Below are 21,255 nucleotides of genomic sequence, written 5' to 3'. Positions count from 1 at the left end.
TAATCAGAAGTAAATATATCTTGCATATTATTTGGTGTACATCAGTAAAAAAGTTGTTATTCAAATAAATATCAGGTGTTTTTTTTATTACTTGAGTATTGATAGTGCGATATTCGTTTAGTAACATGTAGAAATATGTGCGTTTCATTCAATAAAGTAAGAAATGTAAGGATTTATACTGTCAAATTTAAAATATATATATTTGAAAGAGATGTACAATTTGTATGCTACAGGCGCGAGTTGTACGGTCTTCGGAGAGCGGAACTCATTCTTCGGCAATAATTCGCTTTTATTAAGCAAATATTATTCCAAACCAAAAGTCAGCCTATCTACGTACACAGCGAGACCCATAATCGTGTAACTATTAGCTATCTACACGCAGGCGGTTCTATTTATAGATCGCACGGCATACACAAACGTAGCTTTATTTTATACATTATCGCGTATCGCCAGCGGCGGAGGAGAGCTCCGTCACCGCGAGTCGCGCTTATCGCATTCCTTCCGACATCTCACCGTTGCGTTATCTGGTTATCTCTCACCTAGGGACGCGGCTAGCTAGATGCACTCCTGTCAGGTGCGCGCCTGCCGGGCGACGCCATGTCGGATCTCGCGGGACGTTCACTGGTCACTGGTTCACTCACATTCCGAGACCGAGAACTGAGAACTGAGAACGGAGAACAGAAACCCGCGGGAGATCGCGCGCGACGCACGGTCTGTGCGGGAGCGAGGCGCGCGGCCGTCCGTCACGCTCGGGCATTACGGCCGAACTGGAGCCGCCGACTGTTGACTGCCGAGCTAACTACCACCGCCGCTCGAGGCGCCATCTCTCCATCTTTCTGCTCTCCGCGCGCTGCCGACGGGATTAGGTTTTACGTTATTGTGATCTTTTCGAATTAGCGTACTCAGTTTGCCGAGACGCAATTAGGCAATCACTTATCGGGGACCCGCGAGCGCAAATAGACCGGTAACCGGCGCTCCACGCACAAGGAAATCATATGATTATCGCTACATCGTATCGTTACGTACGAGACGCTAAACGGAGTACAATATACCGTCTCGGTCAACTCGACAACGCACACAATCGAGCTTGCGAGATTAAGTATTAAACCTTGTTGATTCGTGTTAGTTTGTTATCACACCGTTCCATACATTTGGTATTGAAAGACATTCAAGTATAGTGGAACCCCTCATAACAAGCATCTCTTATAACGAGCAAAAAATGTAAAAAGTTGCTTTTGCTGTTAAGGAACGAGCGACATTTCACATAATGAGTTCCAGGGAAACTCTGTGTCGGGTTGTGGTCCCGTGGTTAGTGTCGCGGACTCTTGAGTCAGAGTTTCTCGGTTCGAACCCACTCTACCACAATTTGACACCTATTTCTAATAATGAGCCGCTTAGGCTCACAGAAATAGTATGAAATTGAAATATTTGTGTAAATAATAAAAACACAAATATTTCTCTTTTTTTAAAAAAAAGAAAGGGCAAGTCCCTTTTTCCAGACATTCACTTCTTCACTTGTGAGCCGCGACTTTCGGGCCAGTAAAAACAAAAAACGTTCGCTTAACGAGTGTTTTGCTTAACGAGTAAGATTCTTAAACGAATTATGCTCGTTGTGAGAGGTTCCACTGTATCTTCTTCTTGACTCCATCCCAACTCATCGTCTTTGTAGACTGTTGGGGTCAGCTCTCCTCGTCCTCAGGTTGTATGTCCTTCCTTTTGAAGTTTCGGACCCTTTCCTTGGACGAACTAGTTTCCTCATTCAATTAGGTATATAAGGATAAAATAATCCTGATGTAAAGGATCCTCATTGACTGAAATATTGGAAAATCTGAAGCGCCTGAAACTTCGTCATGAAAATTTAGTAATGTGAAATAATTATTACGGTAATAGTAATAACTTTTGAGGTACATATCAGTTTAATATGAAGTAAGAAGGGTTATGCATATAAATGGAAAAGAAAGAAAACAAAAAGCGTAAATTTCTCTAAGAAATGATTTTATTATAAAAGAGAACCCTGATGCTCAACCTGTTGCCTATAGTGACAGAAGTAGATAAGAATTTTACAAATGAATCTTTTAAATAAAACTCTAGCAGTTAACTTGAGCGTTGAAATTTGAAACACTGCAAGTAGCCAAAAAGCGAAATAAAGTATTTTCTTTCGTTGTGCTGACGTATTTACAACATTTTGTGTGTGTCCAAATACTTGTTCACAAAATCTGGATTATCTCCAATTACAGGAGTTATTTTTTTATAATTTTTTGACAGCTCACCAAAGATGAAGAAGAATATGGAAGTCTGGGCATTTACGGGTCTGACGACCGTCATAGGCTGGTTTAAGTGATCACTTTACACACGTGTAACATTCACCAATTCTACCCATTATTGACAACCACACTACTCAAATTCTTGGAAGTTCTATATATATGAACCAATTTAGAAACCTTGTTCTTGAATCACTAGAACTTCACATATATTGGTGAGATGTAAAGAAGCTTTTTATTAAGCAGAAACTCTTATATTAGTATGTGAGGCCCGAATCCTGGATTATAATCATACACATGAGAAACGCCAGAAAATTCCATTTTCATTTTTATTATTTAAGCTTATAATTTGAGCAGATAATTTATTTTTTAGAATTTAAGTAGTGTGGTTGTCAATAATGAGTTGAATTGGTGAATGTTACACGCGTGTAAAGTGATCACTTAAACCAGCCAATGACGGTCGCCAGCCCCGTAAATGCCCAGACTTCCAAATTCTCCTTCATCTTTGATGAGATGTCAAAAAAATAATAATCATGTATTTACGTGTCCTCAGGGCAATTTGCGCATTTGAGAATTAATTTAGGCGTTCTGAAGGCAACTCTAGCGTTATCCTCGAGGGTAGGTGTATATTTATTTTATCTATACCATCGGCTTAAAATTATAACAATAACATTTTATCTGCCCGTTTTTTCTAAAACCATTAATTTGGTGGTGAATCGTTACCCGAAAATATATATTATAGTTTATATGAATTTAAATATGTTTTGTTTGTGAGATTGAACAAGAAAACAACGTTGTATCGTACCAAACAGTCGTTTTATACTGATTTATTTAAAAGAATCTTTTGTAATTTACGTTATTTAATTTAATTAAAAACCACGTTTTGAAATATGTTAGATATGCATATGGCACTGTATTAGAACATGCATTTTATCTTGATCGTAATTTCCATAAAAGAAACAAAAGTGTGTCTTAACAGTAAGCAAAATTCCAAGTGTCAATTTATGATTTACCATTTTTACAATGTAATAAAATGGAAGAATATTAAAAAACTCATAAGATTTTTAGGGATTTCACTGTGAATTTATTGCAATTTAATTCATGTAAACCGGATTTTCTATAATCCAACCGAACATATTGTCGATGCTCGAAGACGAAAAGGCTTAAAGCGACAGATAATTTAAATTATTTATTTCTTCAAGTTTCTTTTTTTTCGAATGTTTTGAGACACTCTGATGGCGTATTGTTTTTCAGCCTTCTTTAAAATTTATAGCTTGTTTTTTTTTCTTTTCGTATGATCTATGGAACAGGCGCCATGACGTAGATGGAAAGACGCTCAACTGCGAAACTGGTGTCGTGGGATTAATTCCAGCCAAATATAAAATGAAAAATGAGAAAATGAATGGTGTACGTATGTAAAGTTATTACTTAACCAGCCTATGACAGATCATAAGCCCTGTCCATATTCTTCATCATCTATGTTCTTCTTCTCCTTCTATTTCTAGATCCTAAAGATCTGTTTGTGCCTCCGCTTGTAGCTCTTGGGATGTTGACTCCCAGATGTCTTTCCACCATTTTGGGGTTCTGCGTCCTTCAGGGATTCTTTGAAGGACGATACGTGGAGGTCTGTCGTGACATTCTGTTTACATGATCATTCCAATATGGCCTTCGTTGTCGTCCCCACGTCACGATATCCTCCGTCTTACACATGGTCCGGATGTCGGTATTACTTACTCGTTGAGATCATCTATATTGAGATGTCAAAAACTAAGTAGAGATAATCCAGATTTGTAAGTAAGTATTTTGACACACTCAAAATGTTGTAAATTAAAAAAAAAAACTGGTCACATTATAAGCTACATAAAAAATGAAAATCATGTTTTCAGTTCTAAGTATGTGAATATGTATAATCGGATCATGCATACACATAGAAGAGTCTCTGGTGAATAAAATGTTTTCTCAATCCAACATAGATGGCTGTTATGAACTCATTTGTACTGTTACGAGATTGACCTAGGAGAATCAAGATCTAGGAGAAAGAAATATTTATTTTGATTGACCTGTTTGTGTATATTTTTCATATCTACCTTTCGTATTTTTGCTATTCTCTAAATTAGTGACTTTGCAAGTTATACCTTTAAAAAATATTATAATATAAAAATAAATTCATTCACCAGTTAAATTCTTTTTTTTTTCACATTTCCACAATTTGTAATTTTTTCTCCTTAACTTTGTAAATTTGCTATAATAATAAACCATATTCGCTCCCTAGGTGGAGCATATGGAGTCCACAAACGGTCTCCAGACTTTTCTATCGGCTGCCAGCTCCCTTGCATCCTCCCAAATCAGATCCGCGTCCCGAAGTTCTGACGAGAACTGCCGACGAATTGTCAGCAGTGGTCGTCCTGGGCGGCGCGAACCTGATGCCTTATAAAAGAGGCAAGCTTGATTAAGGCTTTCAGGAGGCATGCGGAGTACATGGCCAAGCCAACTGAATCGCCTTTTGTGACCAAGATTTGCTGCGTCCTACGCCTTATCTCTTCATTCCTCACAAAGTCAAACCACCGCACGCCTAAAATTCTCCGCAAACACCTTTTCTCAAAGCTTAGTACACGGCTGCTCTGGGCCCTTGTAAGGTGCCATGTTTCACAGCCGTATAAGAGAACAGGAGCAATGCAAGCATTGTATAGGCAGCATTTGGTCTTCACCGAGTTTAAATCCGATCTCCAGATAGCCTTCATACTGTTAAATGCGGACCCTGCGAGTCCTAATTTGCTATGGTGTATTTTTTTTTATATTTGAGCTTCAAGCCTTACAGCTGTAAAGTGTTGAGATATATCACCAAAAAAACAGAATTCGTATCGAGGTTTTTGGACTCTTAAAATATCAGGAATTTATAAGAAGAACTATAAAAAGATTTTATCATAACATTTTAAGTCACTGGTGATTTTATTAGAATTTACATTTTGTAAGTTATATTTGGTCGGTATTCAACTAATTTAAACTGACGTCATCGAAACCTGACTTATATTTGCACATCGTTGAAATGCTAAACGTATATTTTTACTTCGTAATTAAGGACTGCTTTTCGATTTTGATGTTATAGACCAGGTCTGTTCAATATTGGGTCCGTGGAACGTTTGAGACCCACAAAGTGTTTTATAAGTACAAGCTATCTTGTACTTATAAAACACTTTGTGGGTCTCAAACGTTCTATAAGCAGATACGTAATGCTTATTGGTTATTATCATATTAAGGCACAGTATACAATAAATTTTAACTTAATTTTCTTTAAACCCAAGTAAAATTTGACGTTAATGATTTGTTTTCTTTAGACACCGTTTTTGGATTGAAAAAATAAGTTTTACTTCGCAATAAATATATGGTTTGAAAAGAAAAGAGTCATTGAAAGGTAAGGAGTTAAGGAAAAAACAAATAATTTATTTTTTTATTCTAAAAAACTTTATACATTGAATATATAGTTTAGCAATATATATTCTAATAAACAAAAACAAAAATCCAATAAATATTCTAACAAAGATCGAGTGTGAATTAGACGTCCGGTTCTCAGCGCAGCCGGACGCTTAATGAATTCTGAAATTGTGAGTAAGGCTTTGATATAATGTTTTGTTATTTTAGATATAAACCAATCATTAAATCGTAAATATAATAAGTTTATTAATGATCAAATGATTGATTTACGTGAAAATGGTTGTTTTTCATGAAAACGAGTCGAATGTGATATAAGGTAATTGAACTTTTCTAATAATGATAATAAAATTTAAGAACGTTGAATTCATTGTACTAGCTGTACCCGACCGCGCGTTACTACGCCTCAGTCTTGTTAAATGAAAAAGAAAGAAAACATAAATCAGACATATCTAACATGTTTCATTTCACACTGCTTGTGGAGACATGAAAATATTAAAAATCTATGAAAAACAATGCGATCAAAAACATTGAACATCTAAGTGACAGCAGCTGTAAAGAAGCACGTTTTCCGCCATGAGCAGTGTTTATTATCCCGTGTGTTGCTGGTATGTTCAACAGATGGCGCTACTATTGCAGTTAAATATCCATGAAACATATTTATTTTCCCCAATTAACAACACCTATTACGGGTATTTAATATATAAAAGCAACGCATATTTGAATGCAGCGTTGTGTACAAATTTCAAAGCAATCGGTGACTAATTTTAAGATTTTTTAACTAACGAACATTTGCATTTTTATTTATACATATAATGCAAACCTTTGAACAGGTTTTTAACGTTTGCTTTAAAAATAACTTTTCAGTGTTTTTTACTTCAATTATTATACCACAAATAAGGCGCTGATCTAAAAACTCGGTTAAAACAAACGAAAATTGTTGAACAGCTCTGTCTAAGGTCAAAAATCCCATCTTTATTAAAAATATGTTTGTCAACCTCTTCACTGTGAAAATACAAGCATTCGGTATTATTTTTGCACACTTTGTGATTTAATTATAATATTTGGACAGTTAAAATACCTGAGTACTGCTCGAATTCACAAAACCTGTTAAAATTTTTGTCCGCCTCCGTAGTGTAATGGTCAGCACGCTCGGCTACCATTCTGGAGGTCCCGGGTTCGATTCCCAAGGGGGGTAAAATAAATATAAGTGATTTTTTCACTGTAATATTTATTCAAAATTACCATGGACTGGTACCTGAAGCGGAGGGCTGATCACCTTTCCTTCATGTATCAACGATCAAGATAACACTGTGTTTATATGACACAGTGCCCTATGCACCATTGGGGTGCGGATAAGGGTTTTATTATTATTATTTAACGAAAACAAACAAAAAATATAGTAAGCTATTTTCAACCATGCTTATCGATTTAAAATCATTATTTTTTCATTGCGATTGGGTCCATGTACTTAATCAAATATGAATACGAAACGTTACGCATTTTATCCATCGAAATTTTCAGCGATATGAGATAACTCTCTTTTATGTCATAACGATCAAGGTTTATATGATGCAGTACCCTATGCACCATCGGGCGCGGATAAGAGTTCGATGAAGAACTTCTTCACTCATTCGATTCACATGCCCAAACCATCTCATCTGAACACTTTCAAGTATTTGAAATACTTGTCATGCCAAGTTTTCCTCGGTCTTCCCCTGCATTCCTGACCAATATTAGAGAAGAAAGATCGTTTACTCTTAAAATATCGGATACACGCGATACAAAATAATGGCACAGCTACAGTTATAAGACGCGTGACGTAACAGGAATACGTTATTTGACTTTTTTTAATTAAACGTTTATCTTACCGAACAGCTGTGCGTGCTCTTTATAAAGTGAAATAATTTCTCAGCTCGGTAAAACTATTTCATAACGTTTTTATTAAATGCTGTTTGTTACGCAAGTAATAATTATTGTTTCAATGTAATAAATAATAAATTGGTAAAATATCGACTGCTCGATGGCAAAACGGTAGATCGCCAAAAAGTGCGTTTTTATATTAATATTATAACACTTCGTTACTAACTAAAATAAATCTTAACTATTTTAAAACTGTGATCTTTGATTTTATAGTTAATAAATATTATCAACTCCGTTTATAGAAAGTATTTGATATATATTAATTTTCACTTCCTTGTATTGTTAGGTTTAAAGCGCAGGACTGTTCACCTTCATGAAATCAACAACCCAATTAACACTGAATCAATTTGATGCAGTGCCCTATGTACCACTGAGTGCAGATAAGAGTCAGTAATCGACGTTATAGTATTATTTGCATAATATGTGAAACACTGCTGTTAACCCCAGACTTTCATATTCCTTCTCATAAATTTCTTCGTCTCTGTGGAGGTATTTTTAAACACAATATTTTGTTTTAAAATCACTTTAAACATTAAACCTAGTGATTTTAAAACAAAGTTATATTTTAATTATAAAATGGAAGATCACAAAGTTAGTGCTTAAAATATAAACTATATTTTTGTTGAATATTTTAGTGAAAATGCATAGGGAAAAAAAACCTTTCGTATTTTATCTTAATGTCCTAACAAACACATGTATATTTGAAATGTGGTATTTTTGTCCCATTTTGAAAGTCATCTGCTCTACGATGACTACAAAGTATTTTTTTCTAGATACAGCGTTTAATCATTATTTCTAATATTATCCTTACGTCCATATTTAAACTGCCTGACCGCTTTGACATAAAAAGATTGACTAGTAAAATATTCCCGCATATTTAATACATTTTGGTCATTTTTGAAGAAGTGATTTTGATCGTTTTGATATTAACCAGTCGAATCTAATGATACATATTATGTAAGTGTGCCTTTGAAATACTTGGAATCATACCTAATCAATTTTCGGATACCAATCTATAAAGAAAATTAATACAATTAATATTTTTTTACTTATTAAATTAATACAATTTTCTTAATAAAAGCATAAATAATAACGTTTTGTATCGAGGACATACATATAAATTAATATAATCGTTATTTCACTGTTTCTTCATGGTGCATATAACATTGCATTTTTATATGTACGTAATGACATGATATTACTTTTTGACATCTCATCAAAGATGAAGAAGAATATCGAAGTCTGGGCATTTACGGGGCTGAAGACCGTCATAGGCTGGTTTAAGTGATCACTTTACACATGTGTAACATTCGCCAATTCTACCCATTATTGACAACCACAATACTCAAATTCTTGGATGTTCTATATATACGAACCAATTTTGAAACCTTCTTGAATCACTAGAACTTCACTAGAGACATCTATTGGTGAGATGAAAAGAAATTCACGGTCGTCAGCCTCGTAAATGCCCAGACTTCCATTTTCTTCTTCATCTTTGATGAGATGTCAAAAAATAATATGAAAATAGCTCCTGTAATTGGAGATAATCCAGATTTTGTGAACAAGTATTTGGACATATTCAAAATGTTGTAATGATATGATCATACTATTTTTTTTTTAAATAAATAAATAAATCATACTTAGTAAATTAATTTGTGACCTAAAATAAAGAATATCTGTCCTGCTATTGAACAGGTTTTCTATATTTTGGTCACACTTTACATGTAAGCAACGTGATTTACATATTTTGTCTTTGCATTTGTCGTTTAATTTCGAAAAATATTTACTATTACCGATCAATTTTCTCAGATCAATCAGGCGCAGATTATGGGCCAATGCACGTATTTATTTAGTACCTTACTCGCAATTATATAATTCGTTAATCGTCTTGCTGCGCTCAGAGTCGGACGTCACTTCGCGCTCGATTTTTTTATTATACGTTTTGGACTTTTTTTGGTTCTAAAAATATACATTTCGCTCACTCCTTTCAACAACGTCATTTTTCAAAAAACTTGATTTTTCCGTAGATCGTTTTTTTAAGTTTAAGAATATAATAAAATATATTAAAAATAAATATCAAGCCACTTTTTGAACTTTTTACTGTGCAACAGATCTTTTTAGGTAAAATCTGAAGGTTTTTTCTCTATTTGAAAAATATTTAGTATTTTTAAAAAAATAATTAAATAATACCTTTCATTCAAAATTCAAAAACAACACTTTCTGCCCTGTAGTGGGTAAATATTAAGTTAAAAATATGCCGCTTTTGCTGGGATATATTACATTTTCTGGGCATTCCGAAAACATGCACAACTGAAAATTGACAATTTTTGATATATGAAATATATGGATTTTTTTAACTTCTTACCTTTCAATAACTCTTTTCTTTTCAAAACCGTATATTTTTTTGAAGAAAAACTTGTTTTTTAATACAAAACCTGTGTTTTAAAAAAATATATCAATTTCGTTAAATATTACCTGAGCTTAGAGAAAATGACGTTGCAATTTAATGTATATTGGGTCTTAAGGTCATTTTTAATTTACTTCTAACACATTATAACTGAAAATAACTGAAAAAGAAATCTGGCCTGCATTCAATTATTATTGCATACATTATTTAGAGGTTTATGGATTCTTTCACCATATAGTATCACGATGAATATTTATAATAACTACTGGCAAACTTACTAAATCGTAGATTAATTATTTTTAGTACATAATGTAATTTAACTAGCCTCGAAAAGCAATTATTAAACAAGTTACCTTGCATAATATTACGATTCTACGTCGTGTATACCAGGGGTAGTCAATCTACGTTCACGGTGCTTGGACGAATCATAAAAGAATCATGCGTGTATTCTCTGAACATGAAAAGTCCATAGCAAGAAGGAATTACAGTGATGCCTTGCATAACGAAATCTGCGCACAACGAGCTTTCTTTTCGTCCATTACATGACTCACACAACGAACCTCGCTTTATACAACGGACTGTATGGTATTTCATCTTGTCGGTGGAGTTCTTTTTACATACTTTTATTAAAATCGATTATAACATAATTTATACACAAAAAAGAAAACAAATTCAAAATAAAATCTGATTTTACAATATTACCTCTTGATCATTTACCCATTCCTTTAATCTAGTTTTGGTCCATATTTTTGTTTGCCCTATTGTATCTGCCACAGATTAAAAATGGTCTGGACAGATTAAAAATGGTCTGAACTTCGTATTTAAGTGTGTTTTTTATAAAATTATTATTCCATATTTATTGTTCAGTCTTGGAACCATCAACCCCTAGTTGTGGATGAAGTTGGTATCGTAGTTGTGTACTAGAGTATTTTTATACTTTTTACTATTACTATTTTGTATAATTTTTGTTTCCTTTGATGTTTTAAAGAATTTTGCAAATGAAATTAAAATGCAATAAACAACAATGAAATTTGTTTTTTGACATACTTCATTGTATTTTGTAGAAGGTAATCTACGCACCATATTTTTATTTAAGTATACCTTTAAACACGTTTTTATATCGCGTTGAACGTATCTACCGTGTAAATGGGGGGATCAGTGTAATTTCATAATATTTTAAGCGCTTTGATACTCACTCAAATAATAAACACGTAACAAAAAAAATTGAAAACCCCTGATGCATGTACCTAATATGATTTTTATTATGCCTGCATATAGAGAAATAATATATTTGGAAACATTTTTTATTATTAAGTAAGGAATAAAAATTGTATTAATTTAAATAAATTTCACCAAACACGTACTGATTGATTTATTGGTATCTAGTAATAATCGTTCGACTGAAATAGTTTGCTCTCATTCCGAAAATTCAACTTGCTTGCAGATAACTTTATTATCCTCCGTAGTGTAGTGGTCAACGCATTTGGCTACCGTGCTGGAGGTCCCGGGCTCATTTCCCAGGAGGTCAAAATAAATATGACTGATTTCCACTCCAATATTAAATTAATACTACCCTGAATTGGTACCTGAAGCGTTGGGGTTAACGCTATTCCTTCATGTATTTAACGATCAAGATAACACAGCTTATATATCGCTCACTCCTTTCAAGAACGTCATAAATCAAAAATCGACAATTTTCACTTGTGCATGTTTTCGGAATGTTCAGAAAATGTATTCCCAGCAAAAGAAGCATATTTTTAACATAATATTTACCCGCTACAGGGCAGAAAGTGTTGAGTGTAGAAAGTATTGCTTAATTTTTTTTTTTTTAAATATACTTAATATTTTTCAAATGGAGAAAAAACCTTCAGGTTTTACCTAAAAAAAATCTGTTGCACAGTAAAAAGTTCAGTAAGCGGCTTGATATTTATTTTTAATACATTGTATTATATTTTTAAACTTTAAAAACGTTCTCCTGAGAAATCAAGTTTTTTTTATTTATGATGTTCTTGAAAGGAGTGAGCGATATGTACGATGCAGTGTCGTATGCACCATTGGTTGGAGATAAGGGTTAGAAAGAGAGAGAAACTTTTTTTGAAATAAAAATAAAAATGAGTAAAATGTAAGGCAGTCACTTTGTGGTAAAACCTTTTTTTTTTTTTTAATTTTTACTTAGTAAATACCACTATTTCTTAAAATCTACTGTGACACGTGTCGCAGTAGATTTTAGAAAAAGTGGTATTTTAAGTAAAAATTCAATATTCTTCTTTACGTATGTTGAGATTATCAATTTCATTGAATTATTTAAAAAAATTACGAATTAAAATAAAAATTTAATTTTTAAAGTGAATGCTCTCTTCAAGTGTGAAGTACTTTTATATCAACGATTTAAAAATAAAAAATAAATATTGGAAAAAAAATCTATATATTTATATTTTTTTTTAATGTGCATGTCACGTCTGGCTTCTCGTACAGCCGGTCGAGTTCTGAATTTATACGGTTGAGATCTCATCCTTAATAATAACTCGTAATAAAAATATTATGAATTATAGGCTACGCGTTGCTGTACCTTAATAATAAAACCCTTATCCGCACCCAATGGTGCATAGGGCACTGCGTCATATAAACGCAGTGTTATGTTGATCGTTTACACATGAAGGAAAGGTGATCAGCCTTCCGCTTCAGGTACCAGTCCAGGGTAATATTGAATAAATATTACAGTGAAAAAATCACTTATATTTATTTTACCCCCCTTGGGAATCGAACCCGGGACCTCCAGAACGGTAGCCGAGCGTGCTGACCATTACACTAAGGAGGCGGACAGACGTACCTTTGTACCTTAGTCTGGATAAATGATTTTAAAAAAAACATAAAAAACACGTGCGTATTCAAATGCATCGTTTTGTCCAAATTTTAACTCAATTAAGAGAACTTTTATGATTTTGAACAAACGAAAATTCGCATTTTTATTTCTATTCGATACTAATATTTATTCGCCTCCGATGGTGCATAGGGCACTGCATCATGACGCAGTGTTATCTTGATCGATACGTACATGAAGGCAAGGTGATCACTCCAAGGTGATCTTCAGACACCAGTGCAGGGTAATATTGAATAAATATTTAAGTGTAAAATCACGAATATTTATTTTCACCACCCCCTGGGAATCGAACCCGGGACCTGCAGCACGTTTACATTTATATACTAGTAGATAAAAATATAACATTTATGGTTTATTTTGAGAGTGTGCCTGCTTATATTTACGATGTAGTTACGTTTGAAGATTTTCCCTATACTATCCCAACTCTAAAAAAACAGTTGAAATATTCCATATGTGAGCTAAAAGAATAACAATATAAACATCTAAAAATATCCCCGCGGGCTTCAAGCTAGTAAACAAAACCTCTGTATAACAATGCGTAAAATAAGTAATAAACATTTAATAAGATAAATTACTATTATTACACGGTAATAACCGTGTAATTTGCAATAAACTCTGTTCGATTTTTTCAACTTTGCCTTTGGTAACATCGTAAATAAATAATATTAGGTATACTCGTATTTGTAAAAGTCGTGACATCGAACTAGACTAGAACGTGCAGGTTTTATTAACATTTTCGTCATCACATATTATTTTACTATACAAGAAGCCAATATAATATTCGTACATATGTACATGTTAGATTATAACTACCATCGAGCAGCTTTATAGTGCTTCTTCTTTAAACCCTTATCCGGTGCAAAGAGCACTGCATCATATACCCAGTGTTATCTTGATTGTCAACATATGAAAGAAAGGTGATCAGCCCTCCGCTTCAGATTCCAGTCCAGGTAATATTGAATAAATATTAATGTGTAAAAATTATTTATTTGACCCCCCCTTGGAAATCCAATCCGGGACTTCCAGTACGGTAGTCAAGCATGCTGTCCATTACACTACGGAGCCGGACAAACTCAAAGTACTCACACACAGAATAAGATAAATAAATGAGCTATGTGACGGATCTTGATTGATGTAAGATATTGAATCCGTTGTATCTACTGTATTATTGTATCTTTTGTTTTGGTTTTTTAGGGATCAACTTTATTAATGATTGTGAACTATCCACTTTCATTTTTAAGAGATTAAACTAAATATGCTATAAATCCTTGTAATAGGCAAGGTTAATTTTTAAGGCAACTAACAAACATAATAATATAAAATAAAGTTCTCACACATCGCTCACTCCTTTCAAGAATGTCATAATTAAAAAAACTTGATTTTTCAGGAGAACGTTTTTAAAGTTTAAAAATATAATACAATGTATGAAGAATGAATATCAAGCCACTTATTGAACTTTTTACTGTACAACAGATCTTTTTAGGTAAACCTGAAGGTTTTTCCTCCATTGGAAAAATATTTAGTTTATTTAAAAAAATAATTAAACAATACCTTTTCTTCAACATGCAAAATCAACACTTTCTGCCCTGTAGCGGGTAAATATTAAGTTAAAAATGTGCTTCTTTTGCTGGAATATAGTACATGTATTTTGGCCATCCGAAAACATGCACAGCTGAAAATTGACAATTTTTGATTTATGACGTTCTTGAAAGGAGTGAGCGACATGTTCTGAAAGAAAATAGAATAGCTGGTGCAAAAATAAAACAAACATTCTAATTTTTACTGTTTATTGATTATTTATAATAATTCATTTATTAACAACAAATAACACGTGCTGCAAAATGGTTCTCAAAATTGTAACTACCATCGAGTGGCTTCTAAGTGAAGAACTCACACATTCATCTTGAGAAAATATTCAAATAACATAAGTGTTTGTACAATTTACAACTAAAGCTTCTTAGTTCTTACAGAAATCTCAACAAAAGTACTATGTTTAAGTGCCAATTTAAAATAATTCACGAATAGTTCCCCTTCTGTATTTTGATAAAAGATATAAATGATTATCTTTGGTGTAAATATAAATTTCTGTAACTAACCGATAATTTACAATTATTTTTGTAATTTCCATTCAATTATTTCAAAACACTAAACCCTGTAAAGCACGTAATATCACACCTACAGTGAAAAAAATGGATAATCAGTTTAAAAAAAAAACATCATTCAAAATTCTGATTCACAAATTGAAGAATTCCCCAGTGATGCGATGCGATAAAGAAATATTATTTTAATATATAAATAAATTAAATTAACAATATTTTTTACATTAGAGAACTTCAAATACTTACATTATTTGTCACAAAAGTTTATAATATTATGTGTAAAAATTATTATAATTATGTGAAAAACTTGCAGTTAATTTTATTTATAAAGAATTGCATACTTTGAATAAGAGTCCAGTGCCCCAAAACATATTTAAAATAATTGTTTCGTAGATTTAAAAAGAATATTATAAATTTAATCGGTATCTTTAAATAAGTAATTCTTAAATTATTAATTTGAGTTTGAGAAGTTACAATTTAGTGATTAGTTCAATCTAAATTAATATTAATTTAAAATAAGTAGGGTAAAAAGGGGGTATTCTTGACACCCTTCACCCAGTTATTGACATGACTGATTTCATATATAAACATTGTCTGATATTAGGCATAATGAAATAAAGAACCACTGTTATGCCACAATGATAATTTTGTAATAATGTATCTAGATATACATATATTAGTACCGTAAATTATTATTTTATTAATTTGTATCACAATCTTTAGTTTTTTGTTTATCAATATCATTTGGCTATATGTAAAGTCAAATAAGATTTTGTAAATTCTATTATGTAAATTTTTATATATGTACTGTTCATGGTGACAATAACTGGCACAGTATTTATTGCATACAATATTTTTTTAATTACTTTAAAATCTTTAAAAATGACAAATCATAGTTTAAAAAGAACTAATCATTCATATATGCCAGTGCTCCGCAACCTTTTCTCACCTGCGACACACCAAAATTCTTCCTAGAATTCCGCGGCACACCTAAAGTTTTATTTCTATTGATTTGGCTTTTAATTTGTAGCACTCTATTTTAATTTATGCATTAATTGTTAAATCAAACACCGATTTTTTTGTCAACTTGTTTTTTATTGTTAAAAAACATATAAAAATTTATATTGTGACAATTGTTTTGCTTCGCATTTGATTAAAAATACCATAACTAAGCGAAACAATTGTCATAGTATTAATTTTTATATGTTTTTTCACAATAAAATACAACTTAGTAGACTCAAAAAATCTGTGTTTTAACAAATTAATACATAAAATACGTTGAAAAATGATGTATTCATAATTATTTTATAATTTTGAAATAAAAGACAATGTTATGAAAAATAATTTGTCATTGTGTGTTAACACACAATGACTAATTATTTTTGTATTCAATTACATAATGTAAAATAAAAAATGTCAATTACATTAAATTTGGCCGCGACACACCTGAATCCTGCTCACGGCACACCATTGTGCCACGGCACACCGGTTGCGGAGCACTGATATATGCAACAAAAATAAGTTACATAGATATGATTTAGTTGTAAATCAACACTAATAATTAAAATGACTGAACCAATTTTTATGGGTGACAATAACTGAGATCTTTACTCTACTTATGATAATTTCAACTTATTTTTTATACCTTTTGAAATGAGATTGAATTTGTGTTCCAAGGTGATTTAATTTAATATTTATTAACAAACACGCAAATTCTTCAGATTTCCTTCAATATGCATTCAGTGAATTTCTACAACTAGTAAATCGTAGCACCTACTGAAAATGACTATTACATACTTACAGAAGATACAAAGAGTAGTTAGTACATATTTTCAAATTAACTTACTTATACATATCAATTTCAAAATCTCGTAAAGAAATTCATATCTTATTAAGTGCAAATTTGGTCAGATTCAATTTGTTTTTTTACACAATAAATATCATTATTTGTGCAAATTTAAGTATAGTTCTTGTCTTTTTTAACACACTAAGGACGGGCAAAGGTATTTCTGCCGGTTCGATCGATTGATGCTTAAGGACGGGAAGGGTATTTTTACCTCCTCAGCCTTATTTCAAAGTCAGAAAAGAAGAAATTATGTTATGTTTTTATATGAATATAATATACCAATCTCTTTGTTAAGGTCTTAACAATATGTACATAATTATCGAATCCCGTCGCCAGCGCTCGGCAGGCGTAAAAAACACCCATCCTTAGTGTGTTAAGAAAATGGCAAATCTTATACAAAAAATATATAAATCAGCTGCAATTTAATGTATTACGGAATCGCAAATCAGTAATTTACCATTGAAAATAAAAATAGAGGGATAGCCAATATGAATTTTGAGGGAAGAATACATATTTAAAAAAAATCCATGCATAAATATGTATTTTTTTTTTTTTTACTTTGTCATCCTTTTTTATTTGTTTCAGCCACTCTCTTTTTAACGACACCAAAGTAATACTATATATTGTTACTCAATACATATTACCGTTGTATCGTTAATTACACATGATGAAGTTCTTTACAAATAAAAAGTTAGAATAAAATGTAATGTGAAGAATCAAGAGCTAAATGTGTTTTAAGTCATTCAAAGATTATGTATGTAATAGTTCATTTTAATATATAAGATTAGGTGTGGATGTTTACTATGCTTCATACAGTAAAAAAAATTACAATGTCAAATACAGTGGAAATTGTTAATTTAAACTATGGAGATGAGAAAAATATGCACGCAAAAACAAAATTCTAGCAATATTTTGTCGATATAATTCAAGTGTTTGCATTTTCCGCGATAGTTTATATTTATATTGAACCACATCAACATATTAGCATAAAAACTACAAAAAAATATTGGACCCAAGAAGTTTATATTTAAAACACGAATTATTTTCTTGCCTAATAAAAACAGTCTGAGGGCGTTTGTGCACTACATGTAATTTTACCGTCCGGCACTTCAGTAAGCGTGATAAAATGATGATTGGCTCGGATTGGCTTGTGCTTTTGTCCATCTTTCTTCGGATCAATGCTCTTGATCAGTGCGTGATCACATTGCGCATAAATTCGATCACGCTAAACTGTTGTAGTCGCTTTTATTTTAAAAAACCGGATGCCGGACGGTAAAATTCCGTGTAGTGCACAAGCGCTGAGTGAGACTAATACTAATTTTTTTATAACACTTGGTAATTCTATTAGTTTAGGTACCACTGGGTACCTACCTAAACTGATATCAGTACGCATTGTTTACTTAAAACATTTTTTGCAGCTATGCGATTGATGACCACATATACATTTTTTTTGCGTAAATTATGTAATATTCTGTCAGGATATAATCAATCAATTTCCACTGTACTTTTTTCAAGGTTGAAAGACACTTTGGGACTCCTGTAAAATATTGATAGTCATAAAGTGCATACATTATTTCTTGAATGAATGAAAGAAAGTCTATCGTACCAAGTAAGTACTAAACTAAGTATTTCTTTTAGCCCAGAGTGAGCCAACGATTACTTAAAAATAAATAATTTCATTAATCTCTCCAGTTTTGTTAATTTAATATCATGGTTGAACTAGATACGGGTAGTACAACTGTTGTACTCAGTAAAACTAATGAAACTTATGCTAGCTCGCATATTTCTCCAACAATCATACCTTAAGGCACTTTGAAGCAGATTTATAAATAAGAAACTGAAATATAAAAACAGATTTTCCACGTGACAATATCAAATTGAAAGAGGAATGCTTATGGTGATTAAAAAAATCTTTATCAGGTCGAGTGAAAATACCTTAAGGGGGAACCATATTTACTATCCTCAATTTTTCTTTTTAGCTTATTCAATCGATACTATGAGAGTAATACAGCTAATTATTTTAATTGTTTTAATTAAAGCTTGTAACGCAGGTATGCTTCAAGCAAATAACTGTTAGGTATGTATCAACGATTCACAAATATTTACCAAATTATATTGCATATAAAATAAGAAAATTACTTAAAAATAATACAACCTTCTTTTCAGTTTTTGATGAGTTTTAATTAATATTTTAAATTCTGCATGAAAACTGTCAAAATTGCAGTTTCTTATAGCTGCTAGTGTTTTAAATAAAGGTTAATTTTGTTATCAGTACATATTTTATTTAATTTTTAAGATAAATATTTGAGTTCATATCATATTCACATATATTTTAATTTCATACTATTTTCGTAGGCCTAAGTGGCCCGTTATTACAAAAAACCAATCAAGTTGTGTTAGAGTGGGTTCGAACCCAGTAACTCTGGTTGGGAGTTCGCGACACTAGCCATGGGACCACAACAAGACTTTAAATAAACATATTTTAAAAGTTTGGTTCGGATGTGTTTTTATTATTGTGCCATAAACAAGCTTTCCCCCTTAGTGTTACAATTGTATTGATTTGTGTCGTATGTATTATTTTTTTAGTACGAGTAATAATTCAGTTTTTTTACTGCCGATAAACTTAACTAATTTCACAACATTCCACTCAAAAGTGTTCCAAGAACTCCAAGATTTCAGTTATTAGTTCCTACATATTGCCAATTGATTCCTAACAGCGCAGAAGTCAAATTTCAAAATTTAATTCTCACTCAGTTAACAATGAAAAATAAACAAACCATTTTTCTTACCACATAAGGATTTTAATATGTAAAAAGAAATTAATGATACACGATTCATGATCTTCTGAAAATCAGGGTACAACTGATCTGTTAGATATCAACTGACAATATAATGTTTAATTTTTCTAATCACATTTCCTACAAAAAGCATAATAAATAATGAGATTATTATTTAATTGACTTAAATTTTATTAACTTTTTTTTTTCTTTTTTCTTATCCTCTACTCAAATTTCTAGATTCTTCGCACTTGTCTAACAACCAGCGAGAGAGGTATTGCATCCGATATGCTACATTACATTTTGTAAACTATACCTATTTAGATTACATACTATATTAATTTAATTCATTTCAAGCAAATGAGCTTTTAGATATTGAAATAGGAATCTGAAGGTAGTTTAGATTAAGAAAAAAATTAATAACTCGCTCGTTGCAAGTAATAGAAGGAAATATTAGGAAAATTCCAGTGAATTTAGTGCCCCAAAACCCTAATAGACAAACCAAAAGTATACCCTTATAATATCATAGAATAAATGTTATTAAATACCCTTTACATTAAGAAAGTTCAAACGTGAATAAAAAAAAGAAAGATAATTTTTATAATAAACATCTACTCTTTGAGAGAATCTCAATTATAATATTATTCATATTATAAATCAATAATTTTAATAACACTTAAATAATAAAATGGATTTAACTACAAAATTTACATACACAAGGCTCCAACACACTTTGGTTGAAAAAAAAATCACTCTATCTCACTATTGTACAGAACCTATTATAAAAATTACTTTAAAAAATCTCTGTGGACATTACGCGAATGGCACATTTCGTGGAACCAAAAATTTTGAAGCAAAATTAAGTACAAACTTTAAAAGTCGTAAAACAAAGAAAATGCAAAGTGAATCGGTTAGATGATTGATAGTTAGTCGATTCTTATTGTGTCAAGCGCTTAGGAGTTGTGACTTCTCACATGAGCACTTTATACATATCTTCCAGTTGGGGCTTGAAGTACGACTTGATCTGCGGTCTCTTGGACTTGAGAGTCGGAGTCAGGAGCCCGTTTTGTACGGAGAACGGATCCGGGTGCAGGTAAATATCCTTAACCTAAAAACACAAGTATAAAGTCACAGATTAAGATATTGAAAAACACAAGTATGGAGATGTGCCTCATGAAAAATTGTTACTTTTTTGTTTCCCGGTTAGGATAGCATTCGTTACTTTTTCTGGGTTATGTATTTCTTTCTAGCTTATGTTTTAGATTGAAGTTAAATAGTCAATTATGTATATAAGGAGCTAGAAACGGGCAGTATGTAACCAATTTGTGTACTGATTAGGGTGGTAAGCTTTAAATGATCGAATACAAAAGCTGAACTATTAAAAACATCATTATTCAAATCAATTTCTTAATTCAAAAGCCCATCACTGACCGACATGCTACATACAATGATCCTCAAAAAAATACTGATTAATGCTAAAAAAAATATTTTCCTTTTAATTGTGGTGGTTAGACTGTAAACACATTATTGTCAAGCAGTTTTTTCAACCCCAAGGCTAATTAGTATTCTAATTAGGGCCGTATACTAATCACAAGTTACCTCAAACCCGATTCCGATCTATTCAATGTTTTT

The 21,255-nt window shown here is 31.9% G+C and overlaps 2 protein-coding genes across 9 annotated transcripts in view; both read right to left on the bottom strand.

Annotated features, from left to right (window-relative positions):
• for (cGMP-dependent protein kinase for) overlaps positions 1-676 on the bottom strand; it is a 245,806-nt gene extending 245,130 nt beyond the window's left edge. Inside the window, exon 1 of the mRNA XM_088268829.1 lies at positions 540-676. The gene's annotated coding sequence lies outside the window, so the exon portion shown is untranslated. The remainder of the gene's footprint in view (positions 1-539) is intronic.
• A 16,712-nt stretch (positions 677-17,388) lies between these two features.
• LOC148313059 (long-chain-fatty-acid--CoA ligase 6) overlaps positions 17,389-21,255 on the bottom strand; it is a 105,954-nt gene continuing 102,087 nt past the window's right edge. For all 8 annotated transcript variants that reach the window (XM_088268786.1, XM_088268762.1, XM_088268770.1 and 5 more), the window contains one exon: positions 17,389-20,731. In XM_088268786.1, coding sequence (XP_088124912.1) covers positions 20,594-20,731 — 138 coding nt within the window. In that variant the 3' untranslated portion in view covers positions 17,389-20,593. The remainder of the gene's footprint in view (positions 20,732-21,255) is intronic.

Source organism: Brachycentrus maculatus, unplaced genomic scaffold, assembly GCF_059751285.1.
Source record: "Brachycentrus maculatus isolate JH-2025_06_01 unplaced genomic scaffold, ASM5975128v1 h1tg000024l, whole genome shotgun sequence".
NCBI lineage: Eukaryota > Metazoa > Arthropoda > Insecta > Trichoptera > Brachycentridae > Brachycentrus > Brachycentrus maculatus.
This window is presented reverse-complemented; position numbering and strand designations above follow the sequence as displayed.